Source organism: Folsomia candida, unplaced genomic scaffold (assembly GCF_002217175.1).
Source record: "Folsomia candida strain VU population unplaced genomic scaffold, ASM221717v1 Fcan01_Sc006, whole genome shotgun sequence".
NCBI classification, from domain to species: domain Eukaryota; kingdom Metazoa; phylum Arthropoda; class Collembola; order Entomobryomorpha; family Isotomidae; genus Folsomia; species Folsomia candida.
The window spans coordinates 6,829,243-6,852,115 of NW_019091198.1; the positions used below are offsets into that span (position 1 = coordinate 6,829,243).

At 36.9% G+C, this 22,873-nt stretch overlaps 1 protein-coding gene across 4 annotated transcripts in view; it reads left to right on the top strand.

Annotated features, from left to right (window-relative positions):
- The window catches only part of LOC110850741, a 35,904-nt gene that overhangs the window by 9,516 nt on the left and 3,515 nt on the right, over window positions 1-22,873 (top strand). For 2 of the 4 annotated variants that reach the window (XM_035852778.1, XM_022098272.2), the window contains exons 2-4: window positions 1,814-1,907; window positions 20,095-22,225; window positions 22,358-22,857. In XM_035852778.1, coding sequence (XP_035708671.1) covers window positions 21,391-22,225; window positions 22,358-22,857 — 1,335 coding nt within the window. In that variant the 5' untranslated portion in view covers window positions 1,814-1,907; window positions 20,095-21,390. Of the gene's footprint in view, window positions 1-1,813; window positions 1,908-16,844; window positions 17,751-20,094; window positions 22,226-22,357; window positions 22,858-22,873 lie in introns of those variants that run through there. The other 2 variants (XM_022098273.2, XM_022098274.2) reach the window with 2 other exon arrangements.

The following is a 22,873-nucleotide window of genomic DNA, read 5'->3' on the forward strand; positions in this document are numbered from 1 at the left end:
TGTTCTTCAGAAGCAGTAGAAAAGCGTTATTCAAAAGAAAGCGGAAAAGGATTGGATGAATTTTATTTAAAAAATTAAACTAATATTTATTGAATGCTGCGGTTTTGGTATGACTTTCTTTATCGAATTAAGATTTAGGTTTTTTCAACTTATTCAGCATATTTTTAAAATAATTTTGTATGATTTCGTTTGTGCATTGTGTACGACGCGTAGTTTCGTAATGTGTTTGTTAGTCTGCCTCCATTCTTAAAGTATTCCTAGCTTTTAGCAACCTTTTGTAAATAATAAACTGGCAAGATTTTGTAGAATTGAAGCTCTTAAAATATTGTTATGGTTTACCCTACGTCATCTTTATTTAAGGCTTTACCAACCTTATTATTATCATTATGGCAGTCTTCGAGTGTTTATGAACACGTATTAAAAAATTGTTTTTTCTTACAAATGCACCTGAAGCATTTTCTCTTGTGCTTAATTTGACTAGGAATAAACTGCAAGTTTTATGAGACGATATTGTGCATTGTTACTGCAAGACTGGAGTTAAGCTAACCCACTAAATATGGATAGCCCACACATATGTATGCATTAACTTGACGCAGCAAATCCGTCTGAGAACACAACACACTCGTGTAAAAAACGCTAAAAATTGCTAAGATTCTCATTTTCTCGTACATGCATAAGTATCTTCACCTTGCTTGATATTGCTGTGACGCTGCTGGTGATCTCTGCGAGATGGAGATTGGTACAGAACTAATCATGCAATGGAATGGAACTAGAGAAATAAAACCAAAACCTGCTCTGCAATTTTTTTGTTTTTCGATATGCATACGAATTACGAGTAGGTTCTGCAGCTTATTAGAAGAGACTTCTCCGTAGAAGTATTATTATTGCTCCATGAAGTATCACGCGTACACAAAGGGGGCTTCATTTCTGTTCTTCTTCTTTACTCTCTTGGAATATCCCATATATGAGCGATCTTGTATATATACACGACTAGCCACTAGACGATCTGACCCATGTTAATCTACGACCACCGCTGCCGGCACTCCACCACCACCAATGCCTCTTCCCTGCTCAGTGTCTTACTAGTGCCAAGTGCACCTCTTTTGGGTCTTTTCTTCCCTCGGGACCAGACCCCTGGAAATAAAACTGGGTATCCATCATTCCATACGGATTGCTATTCCATGGGAATATCCAGGATAAATGTGGCTCAAAATTTAACCCTACTTGTGGGAAAATCTCCTCAAGTATTAAAGGGCTTTCTTCCTGTTATGCTCATATCTAAGACGTAAATGTTGTAAGTTTCTGCACTAGTGTCGCCTAATATGTTTCACTTCATTGACTTCTTTGAATACAAGAATAGGTGTCATGTTCCCAGTTTTACGACTCAACGGCGACAATCAGTCGTTCAAAAATTGTTGTACAGAATTAATAATTACAAATTCTGCTTCGAGAAACGACATCTTGTCGAGCATGACGTGTTAGCATATGCTACATCAGTCCAGGCATGTACAGAGAAAAGTATTGAAAAGTGATCTAGTTTATTATCTATGTACGTTTCTGCTGTAACTAACGAAACACGTCATTAGCTGATACTTACCATGTTTTTCAAGCTCATTAAGCCCATTAATCGTTTCTTTGCGAAGATCCTCTTATTTTTTGTTGGAGTAATGTCATAGGATTATTTGGATCTACTATTGACATTTCCATCTCTTGAACATTTGCATGCAATGCGTGACTGCACGTTTAAGTATTATTGTATTAGTCAATTTTACAAGATGTACGTACTTATTCTGTTTTTTTTTTAAATTTTCAGAAACTTACTTGCACATACCTTTACGTGGAATATCTACTTGGGGTCCTATCAAAAAAGGGGTTTTCTCTTCGCCCTGATTTCTGCTGGACGTGAGGTAAATTTGCTGTATTTTTTCCTCTATTAAAATTAAACTTGCACGACGACGACGAATACCAAAAAACCGTTTGCACAAAACATCTCTCATTATTTCGCAACAAGATTTATACCTTTTCATAACAAATTGAGAAAAGAGGAACAGTGACAAATGGACATCTCAGGGAAACCACAATGATTTATTTGCAGTATTTATTTAAACACGCAATCAATTCAGAGCAAGTTGAATTGCACTCACCAAAATTTCATAGCTTTATAGTGTGACAACACATCAATCGCTTTGCAATATATGACACACAGCTTCAAGAACACAATAATTGAATAAAATGGGACTAACTGATTGCAACCAGTTTGAAATACTGTTTCATCTTGTTATGCAAAGAGGATTTATTTTAAATTTGGGAGCAGAATTACATCATCGCCTTTTTTACCTTTCAAATAAAAAAGTTTGAATTTTTTCCTCTGCAAATAATTCAAACTCTGTTGACCTGTTTTATTTTATTTAGATGTATAACACTTTATACATGCCGTTTTTTTATGGAAGGGTGAAGATGTGCCTTGTTATTCTCTGTGGCAAATGGTAGGAAAAGACAGAGATGTTTTTCTAGCGATTATTTGCAGGAAGAAATTTACTGCTCTGATTGATTATGTGTGATATCATCAGAGAATGACCACGTCATTTCCAATTGGAGATGAAAACATTGTTCCGCTAAGGATGAGTGTGTAAATTTGAAGTTAAATGTGTAACAATCAATCTCTCCATGGCACAATGGGAAGGTGAACGTCAATTGTTGTGACCATTCAAACCTGCGTTTTCACTCACAAAATCGAAACATCTTCATTCGGAACTATGTATAATTCTTGTTTTTCTATCCTTTTTTTCCCATTCAAAACAAATTATTAAGCCAAAGCTGCTTTAAACGCTTTAGTAAATTTTCTGGATTTCGTGATCTCAAAAATGAAATGGCATGCCGAATTGGACTGAGAAAGAAGTTTAGGTTTTAATTCTAACTTTAGACGCTTGTGAGTATAAATTAAATTTCTCATGTTATTTCTCAATCCCTTTATGTGAAATGTACGTGTGTGTATTAAATGCGCTAGTTTATTACTAAACGATTCTTTTCTAAATGGTTTTTATCAGTAATATTTAGTCCTCACTGTACAATCAACAATTACCTTGACAAATCTAACTTTTGCGCAATACTGCTGCCTATCTTCTTTCTTTCTTAATTCGTCTGTCACAATTTGAGGGGTGATTTATTTTTAGAAATTATACCTTTTCACCTTCATAATTTGAAAGTGATTTTTGTCCCATGTTTGTACAACAAATGGGCAAAATACTGTGACTAATTTGGATCCTCGACCAATTATAATAATTTTATTGGGCACTGTGTTTTTTATTGGTAGTGTCCAATTGAGATGCTTACTGTCCCAAAAAAAGCGTATGTGAATGTACTGCAAAGATTTAATTTAACGTGATCGATTAATGACGGAGATTTAGTGTGTCATAAAATTAAAGCGTCATCAGAAATTACAGCATTTGTAACGGAATATGTTGTAATTAGAGACGTCGAAGGTATTATAACGGGCTTGTGAACCATCCCATAATCAACAACCAGACTCCGAGGATAATTCGAATGTACGACAACTATTAGAATTTACGAGGACATAATTATGTTTGTCATTTCTTACTCGTGTTTCATAGGGTGACAGGCTTAATTTAAATCTTAATTGTGTAATGGAAACATTTCAGAAGAAAAATATTTGTGTATATCCGAGTGGCAATTAAATGAGCGATGCTGGATGGCAACCGGAATGTGTGATACTGTTTAAGACATGGTTCACATGTATAATCTGATCTGCTTCTGTGTGGGCGTAAATGTTGAGTCTATGGTCCAGACATATTCTCCGATTTTAAGGGATATCTGGTACGCAAACATTCACTTTTTGGTGTAATGCTGTGCACATGACTATTAAAATTTGTCTCCTAAACTTGGATCACGTAATCAGCACTTAAACAGTGGCCTATCGACGACCAAATGAGCATGATACAACACGGTCATTGCATTCAAGTCATAAAAACCCGTAGTTTTGTTGTTGTTGTGACGCAGTATCCGAGACTAACTGGCCCTTCACTTTATTGCTACTTACTTATGATGATGATGACTGTGGGTGGCAAAGATCAATTCCGGTTTTCAAGAGTCATCATTTCGAATATCTCACCTCGCTTTTGCATAACCTCATCCTCACTTTTCGACACCGTGCAAGAGTTAGCCTCGGTTTATTGTACTCTAGTTGACGGAGACGAAGATTTGAGGTGATTACTGCCAGTCATTCAAGAGGTGGTGAAGAAAAAGGGTAAAAAATCAGAAATCGTGATACAAGTCAATGCATTTGGCAGGTTCGATTATTCATGGTCTTTGTGCCGTTTCATGGCTTATTATTATTTATTTGGGTTCCAAACTCACTTTTCATTCGTACCGGCTAACCACAGGCGTCGCATCTCCTTCCTTCCGCTCTCTGCTCTCCGATGTACGTACACGTTCACACCGACGAGGACGAGTTGAAGGAAATGTTTGAGATCCATGGTGCACGAGAGGAAACACTTTAAACTCTAATGATCCGGTTTCACACACATTTGTCTCCGTCTGAAAGGGTCATTTCAGGCAAAGATTAAGTGGTTTTTTTACTGCATTCAGGCTTTCAAGAAAATTCTGCTCAACAAAAATTCTATGGTCAATACTGAAAATAATATGGAGCTGAAAACTGCCATGAACTTGTTACAAAGTTGCTTGAGTCCGAAGAAGTTTCGTCTTCCTAGCATCAGAGGAAGTTTAATTTTCACACATTTTTGGCCTCTCTCACCGAATGTAGTGTGCAACAAATTCTTTAAGACCCAACTTAAAACAAATGCACAACTTCCGGTCAAACTTTTGTTCCTTTGCTGCAACTAGCCAACCATCCATACAATGCATCTCAACAAGTTCTTTTAGCAGATTTAAATTAAACTGTCTGTTTTTTTTACTTATATTGTGCAATGCATTCTATAAAATTCTATTGATTTGGACTCGGTGTCATTGAATTGTGAATGATATAAGACATCGAATAAGCCTTTCATGCCAACATGTTAAGATTTGGAATTGCACAGGACACTGCTGTGACATTGCCGTACGTACAACAGACAGTTTCAGCAATTGACAAAGTAACTGGTGGTAAAAAAAGTAAAAAAACATCTCTTCTCAATTCCATTGAACCAATTGTGAAGTTCATATGTAGCTCCGTGTGGATGGATCTGCTCACTCATCCACTCTCGTTTTCATACAAAGTATCCTCCGTCTTTTTTTGGCAGCAAGTGAACTCATGTGTGTTGAGCTTCTTCTTCCTCCTTTTCTTTATGCACTTAATTGACGCTTTTATTCAAATCGTTTTTTTACACCATTTTCCGTTTATTTACTTACTCACATTTGATCCGTACGGATCTGCCCTGTTGGAGAAGGAGCTGTTAAATAATTGCAGTTATTTAACTTGCACCACAGGCTACATACGTACACACACATCTTCAATCAGAAGACGAGTGCAAGGCTCCGTTACTTTTTATCTCGTCACTTTTCCAAACAAAACGATCTCATTGTTGAGTCGAAAGCTTCAATTAGCTTTGAACTTATAGTGCAATGCAATCATATTTTCGACTTTTTTTAAGGGCAGTCAACCGAGGGCAGGATGTCATCCGAGTTGCTCAGCGAAAGTTTGCAGGAGGAACTCTGTCACTATTGAGGTTGAATATGTCGTTGAATGGATGAATGATAGGTGTCTGACACCAGAATTTGTGTATTTATCTAAAAAAAGTCGAGATTATGGGGAGGGATGAGATGAAGTGAGTTTTTCTTCTTAAAAGCAGTCCCCATGATGTTATTGTGGTGTTGGAGGTTAGTTTAATAGCTGGTAATTGGCAAAATTTATGGTTGTGGATCACTGTTCGTACACATAAAGTACATGTAGTTGCCCTAAATTTAAATAGTTTTTTACTTGGATTTAAATTTCTGTTTGCACTTTTAACTTGATTCGCATTCGTCGTAATAATGTAAATATATGTATTTGCAAACTGTGTGGCATTTGGTTAGGCTTTTATAATAATATGGTAACAAAAAAGACAAGTAAACAATAAAAACAACGACACAACTGGTAGTTGCCGAACAATTCATTTCTGTCAAATTTTCACCATTTCGGCAACATGACTAAATAAGCCTTGAATTATAGCACATCTTCGTGCCGTTCCATTAAAATATTTTGAATAAGTGTTGCATAGGCAGAGTTGTCGTCACGATTTTCTCATGATTTGCTAATACAACTGTACAGCACGGCCCAGTAGTGCTGGAAATGAGAGGACATTCTCAATGATAAAAAGACTTGTTCTTCTTGGTATATGTAAGACATTGACAACAACCAATTCTCAGTTTTTGCTGACAGTCGTTAAATTGAGAAAATTAAGTGTCCTCATGCCCCAGAAAAATATCTATGTACAAGCTTACATCTCCTGATAATAATGCATGTAAACCAACTTAATAAATTGTGTATTATTATAAACTACATCACTTGTAATGGATGGATGAATAGTAATTATTAGTACTGTTCTATCTCGCACATGAAAATCCATTCCTCGTGGAATGCTCACTCCTCATGAGCAAATAAGAACGGAAGTGAAATCTCCGTAAATAAAAATGAATATGACAACGAACTTGAAACTGGATTGCTGCTCACATCACTTGTTTTAATCGCCATGTCGTGCATACTGCTCATAATAATAATAATATTTGACAAAATATAACAGCACCAGACGACCCCAGCGAACACGGTAACGGTGTTAAATATTGATTAAATGAAGCTAAAATTAAACCTTGACTGCAATTTTGCATTTTCTCATCCCACCCTCTCGGCTGAATAATACTTGAACAATTGACGTACTCAAAAAATGTGATGAGTTTAATAGATTCCAACCGAGGCGAGGTAACCCAACTTGTTACTTGGCTTATGTTCCTATTTTAAATGGCAGCAGTAATATTAGCAGGACAGAGGTTGTGGGAAATGTGGTTTCAGGAAGTTCTTGTTGTCATGCTATAAATCCACCAATGTTTCTCAAGAAGAAGTCGATGTTTAATAATAATGCGAGGCAGCTAGGTGATGTGATAAGAGGAACTATGGTTTTATTAATGTTTTGCATTTTGCTACGTCCTTTATGACGCCGACTTTGCTACTGCTGCTGCTGCGTGTCATCTGCATACCTTGAGCATCAATCACCTTACCTTGATCATGAATACGTAGGTATGAAACAAGTTGTATAAATCATACATCAGAAAAAGAACGAATTTGTACTTTGTACGCTCTAAAATAATACGTATGAAATATGGCATTCTAAATATTTAAAATTACTACAATAACAACAAAGTACTCGCAATTTTATTCCTAACCATCCAGGACTTGATTTTCACGTTTTCACGATTTGAAGAGGCCACCAGCTACTTACGAGTTAGTTGGGAATCCTACAATTAATATTGAGGTCCAAGTTCGTTGAGAAGCTTAATTTGAACTGATGACAAACAATTATCGTGAGTTCTCTCTCTTGTGATTTTATGTAATAATAATGAAACCTAGTGAAAGTGAGGAATGTGCTGACACAACCCTCAATTTATTCTAAAGCATAAAAATATATTATTATGACGGATGCAAAAATGTGTTTCGCATTCTTTTCTTCATTCGTGCACAGGAGTTGAACTGTTATCATGTCTTTATTAATCACTGCTTTAAGGTATCATTTCGAGACAACTCAACTCTTTCAATACCTTACAAACTATCTGATTATCTCGCAAGATAAGCGAGTATGGCTTGATGTTGAGGATTTCTTCTTCTCTCTCACTATTCATCAAACGTGTCTACTTTCAAACTTCAGTCTCGTTTGACGGTGCAGGCAGACCAGGAAAGGATGTGCTTTATTTCACCCATCAGTCACCAGACAAAATTAACGTTTAAAAAGGATACAATATGAAACAAGAGCCCTTTTTTAATTTTAATTTTAGATCGATTACATTTTGTTGGGTGTCTGAAATCGAGAAATAAATGAATTCACATTCCATAAATCTCTTAGTCATGCGGATTCGAAATTAGATTTTTTATAGAAGCGTCGTACGCATATGGACAAACTAGTGGTACATGGATTTTCATGTATATTAATGGAAACTGGCAGAAGTATGTACATATGAACGTAGATTAAAAAAAAAATCACTGAATTTTCCACCATCAATAATATGACGAATGCCTTTTCGGAGCTGAACCCATGAGAAAAATAAAGCAATTTGTAATCATAAAATGTTCAAACACATGGATATTTATTTATATCCTAAGCTTGTATGTTTGAATTTACAAAAAGAAAATTGTATTCTCAGTCAAAAAGACAAAGGAGTAAAACATGTGCCGAGATTCGTGGATTCAATATGCACAAAACAATGGAGTGGAAACACAGCTTATTCTCTCTTTATCCGGCAATTTACAATAATGACTAGTTTAGTTGCAATTTTAATCCTAATTTTGGCACACAGGATTTGCTTGCTTACTTTCAATTTTATTTGCCATAATAGTCGCCTCGTACATGCATTACTCACACTGTTGTGTGTGCATTGTTGAGTGAACTCTATTGCAGTATTGGTTTTCATCAATGGAAAATACAGAGTTCCTTCCTAACGCAACAAACCACTCCTTATTTCCCTCTTTGTCTACTGTTGCATACCAAAATTAAATAATGGACGACTCAAGAAAGACAACTACATTATCACGCTGTGCTATGATGAATTTGATTCATGTGTTCACAATGGACTCTTGTTTCCTCTCAAATTGTTTGTTCAAAGAACTTCTTGCTCTGTGTGCTCCTAAAGAATCTGTGGTATGGTCCTCCTTCTAAAAACCTGGGAATTTACTTTAGTACCCATAATATCACTGCATACTCACGATAACTATGCATACATATTCATGCAAAAATTGCACAATTTTTGGATAAAATCAAGTCTATTGAATATAAACCCAACTTTTAAGCAAACTACCTGCTGATGATGATACCTAATCACGGATTGTCTCTCATTATTGCACAATTTTCAGATAATTTGTTAATTTTGCGAGGCGAATGTATTATAATATCATCAATCCTATAGCGATGTTCTCTCATAGTCAAATTACCACAACTTCTGGTTAATCCGTTGCAAAATTTCCCTGTTTTGTGTACTGTGTAAATTTGAATATAAATTTGGAGACTGACTTGCTTGCACTCATCTATGTAATTACGACGGCTGCGTTATCTTTGTACATCTAAAATCCTGTAAATATATTGCGAAAATGCATAACCAATCAATGACCGAAGGGGTATTATGTCTCGCACAGCCTGCCCCTTGTTGTTCCGTGGGAGATAAGTTGTTATATAGGTATTTGCAATTCAATGTATGCTCGTTGATTTCAACAGTCGCATTCCTTACATACATAAGCCGGCTCCCAAATAAGCAATCTGCAGACGTGTGTACCTATATTTTACGACGGAAGACGTGGCCCAGGAGGTGTGCAGCAAAAGGCACGACGACGAGATGATCCACACTTTTACCTTTGCTTCGCCATTATTACCTTGGCTCAAATATTCCATCCTCCATTGTTGTGTTCTTTTATTTGAATATTATTCTCCTTCTAATGGCAAAGTGCACAACGTGACAAATGGAAAATGCTATTTTCTACTCGTAAGAATTTCAAACACGTCGTTGTCAAACATGTGCAGGCAAAGATTTTAGGGCGTAAATGACGAAAGGAAATCCATTGGTCACCATTTAAGTGAGTGAGATAATTCTTACAAGAAGTTTGTTGTATACCTATGAAAATAGTTTTATTAATATTTTGCAAGTATAAATTTACTCTGTCGATTGTTGTCGGTGGGATATTATGACAATTCTTGATTGTGACTTAATCTCGGCCAAAGTCAAAGTTGAGTATTTGTTGTCTTGTTACTACTAAAGTGACACTAGACAATTAGTGAGTATGCAGATTATTGCGTTGTTATCAATGTTAAGCGGAAAGCAAACAAAGGCAAAAAAACTTTCCATGTTTCCTGTGCTTGTATGTAAACTGTCAAATAGTATGCGCCAGCATTTTTGCAAAAATAATTTGCGAATCCGTCATACCAATTGAACCAGAATGTGTGCCTGTAACGTTTCAAAGAATAATACGTAGTAACGTTCCAATGGGCTATGTTAGCACGAGTATGGAATCATTTCTTTAAATGTTTTGATACGACACTGTTAATTTGTTTTTTCTTCTTGTGACATTGAATTAATGTGAATGTGCAGAGTTGTCCCTTATGTATTTGCTGAATGTGTGTGTAATGGCGACATAATAATATTTGTGTAGCATGCCACTACTGACTACTGTATGGGCATAATGAATGATGAATCTGGTTATTGTCTGAAAAAACGATTAGAGCCAGGCGATGACATCATCCGTTCGCACGTATGCAGAGAGTGTAAACAAAGTCGTATAATTCCATTGACCTGATGACCTGCGCAATCATTTAAGATGTGAATCTGTTGCTGTATTTGGAGAGGATGGTCAGCTCATCACTAAGGCATTGATAAGTAACTTCGGTTGAAAGGCGCATTGTACATGATCTGTCGTGTCCTTAGATATCAGGGGTATGCATAATTAGGCAAAATTCTTTAGATGATTTATCTCCAAAAGTGTCCAAGATACTCATAAAATAAACTGGAAAAAGCCAGGAAAATCTTAAAAATATGAGCTCAATCGAACAATTTGTTAGAACTTTTACGTAATAAAGAAGCTAAAATTCATAAAAGTTAAATGATAAATATGAAAAACTTGTTGGGTTGATTATCCTGTGGTTGGTGATGGATTCTTCGTATGATCATCTTCTTCACGATCGTAATAATACTGGCCTTGAAGAATCTCAGTCACTGCCTAATCGCCACCACAATGGCACTCACTGGGCTGATGAGTTGAGAATGTCACGCTCGTATTTATCATCACTATCGTTTTCTTTCATCTGGCAACAATCCATTTTAATCAAATCAAGCCAATAAAGCAGAGTCACAACAGAATGCGAGTTGGTCACCACCAGTTGTTGCTTGTGTGTAGAAATTAATCAACTGATTCTCCTGACAGTGCCAACCTTCGACACAGAAGAAATACAGAGATCATTCTCTAAATGTTTTGTAAATATTTTTGCAACGCTATAATTAAGATTGAAAAGCGTAATCAACTCTACGCAATAACGAAAAAGTGTCTCAATGTTTCATTTATTTGATTCGTGTATAAAATGCGTATAAAATCCTTTCTTTTAGCCGTTGATGACCAATTACAAAACGAGGCGCAATTAGATTAGCAAAACTGATGAGGCGGTCGCACGTCTAATTTGTGTTTGGTCAGTTAATCACGAACGAGATATGTTCGTGTTAATCTAATTCGCCTCAAAAGTGGGGAAAGGTCAAGCAATTTTCTGAAGGGAATTGGACTACTTGAATTCTAACACGATATGATATGTAGGAGCTCGTTCCCATCATCCAGTTCTTGGTTTGGTTGGGTGTCATAATATCAACATCTTATCGTCTCGAGAGATAAACTGTGTAATTTGTTTCACAGATGCAGATGCATTCGCCATTTTTATGACGAAGAACGTGGTGGATTTCGCCTGCTGAACTGACATTTTATCAGGACACTGATTAATTCCGGTTAAAATGTCCCATATAAATATGTAGTTGGAAATGCCAGAAAGCATGACAAAAATGAAATTACTAATTATTATTCCGTCAGTATAGCATAATTCTTGTACTTACATACGCATCATAAAATGCATTAGTGTTTCTTACCTGCAACGTGTATGCGTCTGTACATATCTATAAAAACGCATGCGGGGAGAAGGGTTGGGAAAAGTGGAAATTTAAAGGTAAATGTGCATCATAAATCAAATTTCTTCATGAATGTTCATGAATGTGGTACAAATTTGTTGTTGCATTTCTTACAAGTGCAAAGTTCGTTAATAATTTTCGCACAAAGACAAAGATTAAAATGAACTGTGATTGTAGAATCCCACGTCCCACGCCTTTCTAAAAGCACGTTCTATTCTATTAGCTACTGATTTAAAATGGTCGTGCTGCTGAATAAAGATATGCGAATTAATGTTGCGAATGTGTGGTGATATCAAGTCGTTGATCATTTTGTGCTTACCAATGTGCAGAGTTTCAATTGTCTCAATAGTACTTTTGTCTAGTCATTTGTTTCTAATTAATAATAACTTTATTATTTCTTTGTTTCTACTATTTGTGCAATTTAAAAACGCTCCTAGATGACTTATGCATGTATGAAAAAATTCTTGTGGGATTCACCTCTTAACTCATTTTATTGACAGGTGTGTAACTTTAGTTTTTTAATTACTCTATTTTGTAATTAGTCTCCTCCTTGATCGACAACGAGAAGGGACACTCCCCGGAAATATTTTAGAAATTGAAACCCACATTAACTTGCAAGGGTCAAAATTGAAGTGATAACAATTTATTTCGACTGGTGTTGTTCTCCACAGCAAAAGTTCAGCTTTGTTGTTAAACCACAATGTCAAGTGGTAACGTAGATATGTAACTATTTGTTTGCTTTGGCGATACGCAATCTCCATGCATGCGTGAACTACTGTCTCATTGTCCTGTTTCATTTTTTAGCCTAATTCACACCACGAGTCTTAAACACCGTGATCGACGTGTATACATACGGAATCTGTTGATTTTGATCATTGATTTGATTTGCTGATTGTTTTTTATATCCATCCGCTATAAGTACATACGTAAGATACTCAAGTAGTTATGTTGATGTAAGAAAAACCACTTAAATCCACTCGAGTGTGTCAACGCACTCAATTTTATCTGCAAACATCATCAAGAATTAATTATATTATTTGAGAAATATCCAGCCGCAGATTCTTTTTATTTGTTTATTTACACAATCAATTCCATTTTCCCCAAATTAAAATTCAATTAGACTAACGCATAGAATACGAAATACGAATACAAGTTTTCATTTTTGCTGAAAACTGAACCGCAGGCGTAGCAGAATGTCGTAATGAGATTATTCGAATTGGGATGAGAAAAAGTAGAAATCATTCTCTTAGCGAAGGCAGTAATTGAAGACACAGTATTTTTTATTTGAAACACGAAGCGCTCCATAATTGTAGTTGAGATGAGTGCAATCTCATTAAAAATATTCGTGTCGTACATAACATAATCCTGTGTGCGACTGTTGTGTGCTGGGTGAATATTATCCTGAATTTCTGTGTACGGAAGTGCAATGGATGCGACGACGAAGGCAATTATAACAGTCCACAAGTAAAACTGCGTAAATACTTTGGGATCACCGCAAGTGAAATCTTGCTCATGATTCCTTACGTCTTAAACATAATTACTTGGCCACGAAAAGGATAACATGGCCGTTTTGTCATGACATTTCTTCAATTCACCCCAAAATATTGGAGTGATGAGTCAAATTTATTAAATTGTACTGCATATTAGTAAAATTGTAGGTTGGATTGGTAATTAGAGGCACATCAGCCAATTTATGTAGGAGCCCGGCCAGATGACTGAAAAAAGTAAAACCTAATGGTGTTTCCGTATCATTTAATGTTTAATCAGACGAAGCGAACTATGTGGATCGGAGTCGTAGAATTGTATGGTAATCACAAACAAAATGACAATTTCTGCTGCGTGAGATGGTTGTTGTGACTTGGTGCAATGATCAGCTCCAATTGTTTGATGTTTTTTTATCATTTTTTCTTGAAACCACACCATCAGTAAAACCACCCCAGAAGCATTATTCGTATCACGACTAAGTATGCTTGGTGGAAATTAAGCAGTATTATTTGAATGAAGTGCAACTCATTCCTAATTTTTGCTAATCTACTCTTCACTTGGTTTAATCTAATAAACTCTTCGATGTAGACAAGTCTAATCTGCATCCCTTTTTCTTCTGGGGAGAACATTAATTGCAAAATTTGACAGTCTAAATTTTTGTGTCATAATGACTTTCTTAAATTTGCCGTAGGGATGCGAAGATGTGATTTTTCCGCGATGCTAGACGACCATTTCCAAAAATTGTGTTAGTAACGATGATCATTTCGTTTGATTGGCGGAGGCACAACACATTGAGATGATATACGCAAATGACACTGTCTCTCGAAGGCATTTTTTATATATTTTTTTTTACCCAGGGATGATGGTGCTCTACAATTTGGTAGAAAATTATTCATCCGTCGTTCTCATTAGTAGAACAGATACTCCCATTCGGTACTGTCAAAACGCTTTTAAAATCGTACATATTGGGATGGTCTGTTTCCAAAGTTTTTGGTGAAAAGTTGCGGTTATACAAATGATGACATGACCGAGTCTTATTCACAAATGTACGGAATCATCTCAAAATCTACTTTGCGGTTTGGTGCAGAAACTTTTTAAAGCGGTTGACGACGACGGAGTGCAGTGCGACATTCTCATTAAGTGCGAATTTCATTGCCTGTAGCTGCATGTTGTCTATTCACGCTTTTTGTCACCAGCCAGCTTGGTGACATACATACATATTTCTGCATTTCTCACCAACGCTGCTAGCTTTTACCATTGTCAAACGTATTCCTTTGGCGAAAAGGATCGGAGCTTTATGGCGAATTGACTTTCGGTTGTACAAATGTAAGCACTTGGCTGTGAGGTATCCTGACTGAAGTCACATGTTCGTGTACCACTGATCGCGACTTGATGCAAATTGAAGTGGAACATTTCATGTAGGTTTTTTAGACCAGTTTTTATTACACTTTCATTAATTTAAAATAAACATGTGCATCATCAATTTGAAGATTTCAACGTCAGGTGGCTCATTTGTGTATGTATGCCCGCACGTTATGCTAATTGTTGGCCAAGAAACATTTTGGAACAATGCACACCGTCCACAATAAAATAGTACAATATGCAATTAATTGGTAAATTCCGGATTTGTAACGCGTGATGTGGTCAACTTTTACACAGATGAGCGAGTGAGTGGCAGTGGTGGTGGTCCAACCAACCAAGCATTATCAGAGTTGTTTTGGAACTAATGTGTCGATTTGCATTGTACGCGAAATACGCGAAAAACACCCAATTGCAATGTCTCCATTCACAATTGGTCACACAGTTGTCAATCCATTCGCGGTACTGCTGCGTCGTTCTTCGTTTTCTCCGCTTTAAGCAAATCCCTAATTTCTTTCGGACAGTTGGGATAATAAGTTTTCGTTTGTTTCATATCCCTAAAAAAAGTAAGGCACCCATTTCAATAGATTTGTCAAAACTTGGACACATCATTTCATTAATGTTGGACGATTCACAAGTTTGTGAGTACATGAAGACTAACACCGCAAATTTGTACAGCATACATACAAAATTTCATTGCCCATTTATAGCTCCCATAAATAACATATTTATTTTGTATTCATGATCGTCAAATTAGTCACGTTCGATTTCTAATGGAGTTTATTGTTTTAACAAAAATGTAGGTGACGCATGGCACGTCTATGTAACCCATGCATCTGATGGACATTGTTCCACCGGCGACGGCCCAATGATGCAATAAGCTATTCATTAACACAGACTTTGCATTAGAAGAATCAACATTAACGTCAAAAATTATTAATTAAAACACCGCACAGTCTGCCATCCATACATATTTACATCCTCTCTGACATGATGAACGCCTTGTTGCACATGGATTAGTATGCTCACTGCCCATGAACCCAATTCTTCTGCCAATCTCACAAGCGCATCAATCGGTGCGTTATTATTATTAGTAGTGGTTTTTATTAGCAAATGCCGTGCTGCTGGCAGTGACTTTACATTGTGCATTAAATATGGCATATGTGCAGCATTGTTGTAGGTAGCAAGAGGTTAATTTTGAACAGCGAAGTTATTATTATATCGTTTGTTTGGGGGGATTGAGGTAGCAAACACCAAAGAGCAATAGTTCGCAGTTGTCTGTGCCTTCTTTCTAGGGCAGGATAGCTGGGTGCAGGATTTTTTAGTTCAAAAAATCATAGCAGAACGTAATAACTGTTCACTTCCTCTTTTGATTTAAACAAGTGCTGCGTTGCCACCATTTACAATTATCTGTTCCTGTTAATGGAGTTATGCTGAATGCATTCCAAACACCACCAAGCATCCTTTATGTTTTCATATATATGGCTTTCCACGAATGAGGGATATCGCTCGCTATCAACAACAATGCGCCGTGTTACATGACAAACATACCAACAAACAAATACTTTTTGTACTCCTTTAATATTACACTACTGCTCGACAACGGCGACATGCGTTGTGTGTCAGTCTTATCTGTCTGACGTGGTATGTTTGTACAATAACGATGTGATTTTGGATGACGATCGCTTGTTTGTTGTTGAATATTGTTTTCAGTTCAATGTGATTATGCGTTACTATATTTTTACGTACGTTGGCTAACTCGTGTCAGGTTTTCAATTTTTCTCCCATCGTTCCAGTAGCAGTAGTGAGAAGTATCTGGGGAACCCCACTTTGCGAATGGAAAATTGTGGTGTCATTATACAATTGTAGACCATGATTGGAACCCTGGATTGTTAACTTGATAGTGTGTTATGCATTTTGTTCCTATTAAAACGCAGTAGAACATATTTCCCGTTTCTATACTTGATAGTGCTGATAATTGTTTTTATGCTGGATTTGTGACGGAAAAATCATCTTGCACTTAGCTATGTGAGAAACTTTAAGAATTTTGTGAAAATTGAGACACTTGCTGTTTCAGGAGTATCCATTCATTATTGATGATATGTAAACTTGATTAAGATATATATTGAGAAATATTGGATTGCAATTTAACAAGTTTTGAAAATAAGTACGTCCTAATGATCTGGAAATTATGGTTAATTTTAGGAATAAGTGCCTGTGGTAGTGGTTACAAATCTTACAATCTGCGAACGTTCCTATGCAATGTGTGCATACAGACATACATCATTTCTGTAGAATGTGCGATTTTAATGGTGAGAATTATGAGGATGCGTGGGATTGCCCACCTTAGAGTTAAATAGCAGCAACATAGGTTCAGTTTTGAATTACTCATTACCATCAACCCCTCTCCTGCCTGATGTGGTGGTTTTAATAATTTTTGTTGAGTAGAACAACGCCATACAGAATTATGCACAGTAGCCAAGTGCCTGCAAACAGTGGTTGACTATCAATTCGCCAGGCACGAGTGTTAGTAAGGGAGAAATTTGTACATTTCCCGTCACCATTTTGTTCAACAAATCGTCTATTGATACTTAGGCTTCTCCAGTGCTTAAATACATTTATATTGTGACATTGGAAAGTTTATTCAGGAAATAAGGTCATGTTTTTCGTCGTACTTATAGAAACTGATTGTCTACGACGGCATTCGATTGTTGAATTACATATGCAAATGAATAATGGCTACGTGGAAAATGAAGCTGAAATTTTTAAATAAATTGTTAATCAGGAAGACATTTTCAGTGTGTACGTGATAAGTTCAATCAGAGCCGAGAAGCAAAGTTTCATCGTATTTATAAACAAACCGTTTTGTTTAATATTTTATTGGTGCAGTGACCATTAAAAGTTGTAGTTCAAGTATGCGATGGGAACATTTTTAAGTATTGGTGTCGGCTAACGAGAAAAGGACGAGTTGCAAGTTTTTAAATAAATAATAGTCTCCATTTCAACTGGTTGGTAGACGAATGAGTAGTTTACTGGAGCCTTTTCAAGACAATTTCAAGGTAATTTATCACGGATATCAAAAAACTGTTTAGTCTTGTCTTGGAGATAAAATTGCACATTTTTACGTATGCATTTGACCACTTTTCATAAAAATAAGCTCGTTTTGTTTGCATAATAACTAGAAAAGCTCACCATTCTTAAAATTCCTATATGGTCACGAAGTACATCAAGCAAGAAAAGACGCATTATATTATTTTGTCATTCCAAAGATCTGAATATTCATATCATTCGTCCTTTCTGGCAGTCAAGTGGAATTTGTCCAAGATAAAAGAAGGAGGAAAGTGAGGTGAGGATGATCAAGTTTACCGAGCTGTTTAGCAGTCGCCATAAGTGGATTTGGTTGGTGGTGTGATGAGTCATTTCTTCTTCTGGTGTCTGGCAGGTTCATAAAGGCATCAGTTTTGCTCGATAAGACAAAGAGAAGTAAAAAGGTTGAGACCCAACTTTATTGTTTTTGTGAACTACAAGATTCGGGTTTCACCAACACGTCGTCATGTTCTCATAAGTTCCATGCTTGTCTGGTTTGATAGACACGCTGCTCGATTTTTCTTTTATCGCAATAAAATAAATATAATATACTTATCGTCGGACAGACTGCAAGTCGATATCTGCTCGAGTATTTCGATTCCCAGAACTAAAATACATGTGAACATTCAGAGGGTGAGATGTGTCCGATTTTGTCTTATTATGTACGTGACTTGACTTGATTCAGATAGAATAAGGTGCAAATACATCACGATTATGTTTAATGATTATTGCCTTCTGCCAAAAATGCAATTTTACAGTGGGGTTTCTCTCCTCCGTGACCTATTGGATCTGAATATGTGAGAAAAATATTTCTAGTCAACATACATCTGCCAAAAAATGCAAAAAGTATGACAGGAAAAATTTCCATTTATATTATGCAAAAGTTGAATATTTAATTTCCGTAAATTTGCAAAATTCTAAGTTACAAAATTAGAAACTAGATTATTTTATTTTGATAGCAAACAAATGAGAATTTGACGTTTTTTAAACATCTCTTTTTTTGGATTATTGCCATAAGACGGGGCTTATAATGAGCATCATTATGCTTGCTTGAGCAAAGACAATTTAATTTAAGACAAGCAATCCTGCATCCCTCGAAGAATATGACCATATCCTCCCACTTTATTTTCCTCTTGGCTGCATAATGCATATGAAACCGTGAGACGGGAAATTTGGTCATCAATCGACAAAAAACAAATCAATGGATTACTCGCATCCATCATCGTACAATTCAACGATAAATTTAATACCCAATCATCCAGTCCATTTTAAAGGTGACTATTTACTTAATGAGTTGGTTAACAAACAAAAGTTTCTGAGTAGAGCTTGTTTTCGTACATTATTGATTGTTCTTAGCTGTGTCGTTTCTTTTTTTACACGGCTTGAAAAATGTTTTGCAGGACTTGTCATATGTTTAATTCATTCATAGGTTGTGTAATATTAGTTAGCAAAGTGCAAAAAAATATGTAAATCTATATTTGTCAAAAATGTGCACATTCATAGTCTGAACTTTAAAATGTTTGGTTGGTTGGGATGATTTATTTAGCATAATAAAATTATTAACAATTCGTGCGATTTTAATCTCACTTTCCACAACCACTTTAATAAGGATGATGACACACGCTTAATTCCTAAAGTAAATTATTATCGAATCTTGTACCGTTCAAACATTTGCTGTTGGATCTCTCTTTGAACACACACACATTTTATTTTGACACTTTTTTCAAGTGAGACTTGCTAAATGAATTTGTCGTTTGACTCGATGAAAGTGAGACATGCAGGCATATGTACACTGCCTTATTAAATGTTTGCCCAAGTGCCTTTTACACATTTTTTTATGAAATTTACAAATTTTGTCATTATCAATTTTCACGATTTTCACGATAAAAGAAAAAGTCAGGAATTTAATTTTTAGCAAATTTGATTTCTTTTTATCTAAAAAAACATTTACATATTAACAATACAATTGTTATTGCAATACTTGTAATAACAACAATTTATCGTGTCGAAATGATTGAACAAAACATGATGACCACTTAATATTACAACCAATACTACATATTTTAACCAAAATAATAGATAACTCCAAATGGACAAATCAGTGTGCGATGATTAAAAGTGCGTGAATCTATGAATTTCGTGTCCTGACAAGAAATAGGCATCTGGCATTGCAAGGACGCCATAATAATAGAAATAATGATTATTTGCACCGCATACTAGATTTAAAAAGAATCTAATTAAAACGAGAAACGGAACATTTGAGTCACATTTATTTTGATTTTAATTTTATTCACATTCTTTTCTTACGTATTTCAGATTGGCAACACCATTTGCGACTCAAGAACGCAGAACGACGCTCCTTCTCGACTCTGACCATCAGCCGTCAGTCACGCTCCGCATCAAGAACCAAGAAAGAATATTATTGACAATTGGCACTCCCGTTCCTCATCCTTGTACAACAAATAAATAATTTAATGAATGTCAGTCAGTCAGCCAGTCAGTCAGTCGGATTCGGTAGGCAAAATTTGCGATTACGTTTCAATATCTGCGTCGTTTTATGATTTGTGGAAAAGAGATCAAGGAAAATCTTTTAGCAACCAAGCGGTCGCGCGTCCAACGGCAAACGGCTCTTATATAATTGAATCAAGCTGATTGGATTGGTAAACTATTTTTGCAGAGGAAGAAAATTTGGGCTTAATTGACCGGAAGCCCCCACGACGATAGCAACGCTTTACTTTACCCAAGAACGAATCACTGCATTATTAAGTAATCAAACAACACCTGTTCCACCGCTGCAATTGTTGACCGTTGAGGACTATCGGGTGGATGATACAAGTGTTTATTTTGTGTGTTTAGTAGTTTGAATTTCTTCACAGAAACATATTATTTTTACTGTCCGAGGAACACCAGCAGTGAACAAATTCCCAGAGAGGCGGCTTGACTTGTGACCTACAAAAAGGAACCAGAGCGTGGAACAATTTTTTTCATTTTATTTGTACGCATTCATGTGTTCAAGTAAAGAAAACTTACCTTGACTCCGCTGCTACTCCCACTGCAAACATTTCAAACCATGAAAAGGTGCATGAAGCAAGGAGAAGCAATGCAAAACGAGAAACAGGAAACAACGGGATTGCTTCGGTGAAAAGCAGCGTTGTTTTGTTGTTGTGTACGTAACTTACTTTTCCCATTTGTGTCGTACCCTTGAGCAATTTCTGGGTTGGAACCTCTCGTAAATTTTTACCTTATCATCATCGCACTTGGTTGTGATAGAGCATCGAATTGTGCAATTAGCTTCTTCACCCACTGACGAAATCGTCGTGTCTTCTTTTTGTTTCGAACCGACTCAACAACAACGAGTGGACTGTGTTAAACTTTGAAATCGGATTAAAAGAGGTAGAAATTGACTGACCGTGTCTTAGGGTACCCTCAGTTGGTGCAGGTGAACATATATATTTTAGTTCATTCTAAAGACTCTTAGACCATTGGGCAAGACTTGTGAACACAGTCGTAAAATTAACCTCATCCAGTCACCAGCAAATTATTTACTGTGATGTCATGTAAGTTATAATCATTACTTGTGCAAGTTTTGACAACTTTATACAAATAAAAACCATGGCGAGCCACCGTTTGAGTGGGGATGAACAAACGTTTATTCGCCATTATCCATCCACCTCCCACCTCGACAAGTACCGGACAGCTCCAAACCCCAAAATCAATAATAACAAATCAACCGTTCTACTGAACGCTTCGAGCAGCAACTTGAACTTGATGCCACCTTCATACATGCCAAAAACGACAATGTCCACATTTGCGAGCCACAAATCTTCCAATGCGGACCTCCGATACCGGGATGATCCCAACCCCTACAAAGTGAGTGACATTGGAGAGTATCGAATCAAAGTGCAAGACCCATTTGTTCCCAAGTCACTTCACAGAAGCCAACAAGTCCTCACTTTCTACAGTGATGACAACGACTATCCCTACGCCGTGGGAAATGGGAGTGAAGGGGATGCAGAAAACTTTGGGAGGCAGGTCATGTTTGACAAGTTCGAGACGACGAGCACTGGCACTGGCACGGGCAACAGCGACTTTTACCCAAGTCGTGTCCAGAGAAGTCAAACACTCAAGAGTACGAGTGAAAGTCACAAAAGTGGGAGAAGTCATCACACTGGGAGATCTAGTCGCGTGTCTGGTTCTGTAAGTATTTCCAGCGCGGGGGACGGTGACATTGAGGTCGAGTGCGAAATACCTGAGCCTGACTATGAAGGGTCGACTGCGGGAAGCTCGGAGGACATTCCACTCCCGATACCAGACTCGAGCTGCAGTGAGGAGTACTCATCCGTCTCGGCGGGGTCGGATCCAGATCACTACAATCTTGCGGAGGGTTTAGGACAAAGTCCATCTCCAGATATTCAACAGCAGCAGCAACAGCAAGACCACAGAGCTGGTAATTTATTTGTTTTTGAATTTATGGTACTTCACTTGCACGGATTAGCATATGCAAATAATCGTCTTAGATGAGCACATGTTTGTTATTACGTAAGTAACAAAATATTAATAGTGTTCTAATGTTTTACAGAAGGAGGAGCAGACAGTGGTTTGGATACTCCAACCAAGATCACAAGTGAGGAGCGAGTCAAGATAGAGTACGCTTTAAAAGGACGGAAAACCACGGTTTTTGTGGCAGACTCGCTCGCAAACTTGTACGTCATGAAGAAATCCGTCGTGGGGTCGAGGTCACAAAGGACTGGAACTTCAGACGACTGGGTCCTCAAATATACAGGCGTCCCAGTCCTGCTCCTCGACTCTGGCGAGACCAAATCCAGGGACAAGCGACAAATCAAGATCGTATTAGCCGAGTTGGGCTCGGGGCTCGCCTTGTGGAAAGATGTTATCGATAACCTGACCAGTTATAAAGTCATGGAAGGATCCAACACTTTCCACTCCTTCCACTTCTCCCTAGACCACTCCAAAGTAATTGGGTTGAGCTTTGATGATGAGGAAAGTGCTGTGAGTTTCTCGGAAAAAGTGGACAAACTTACCTCTGATTTTGCAAACATTAGCCTCTCCGGGTCCAAGGTAAGGAAATAATTAT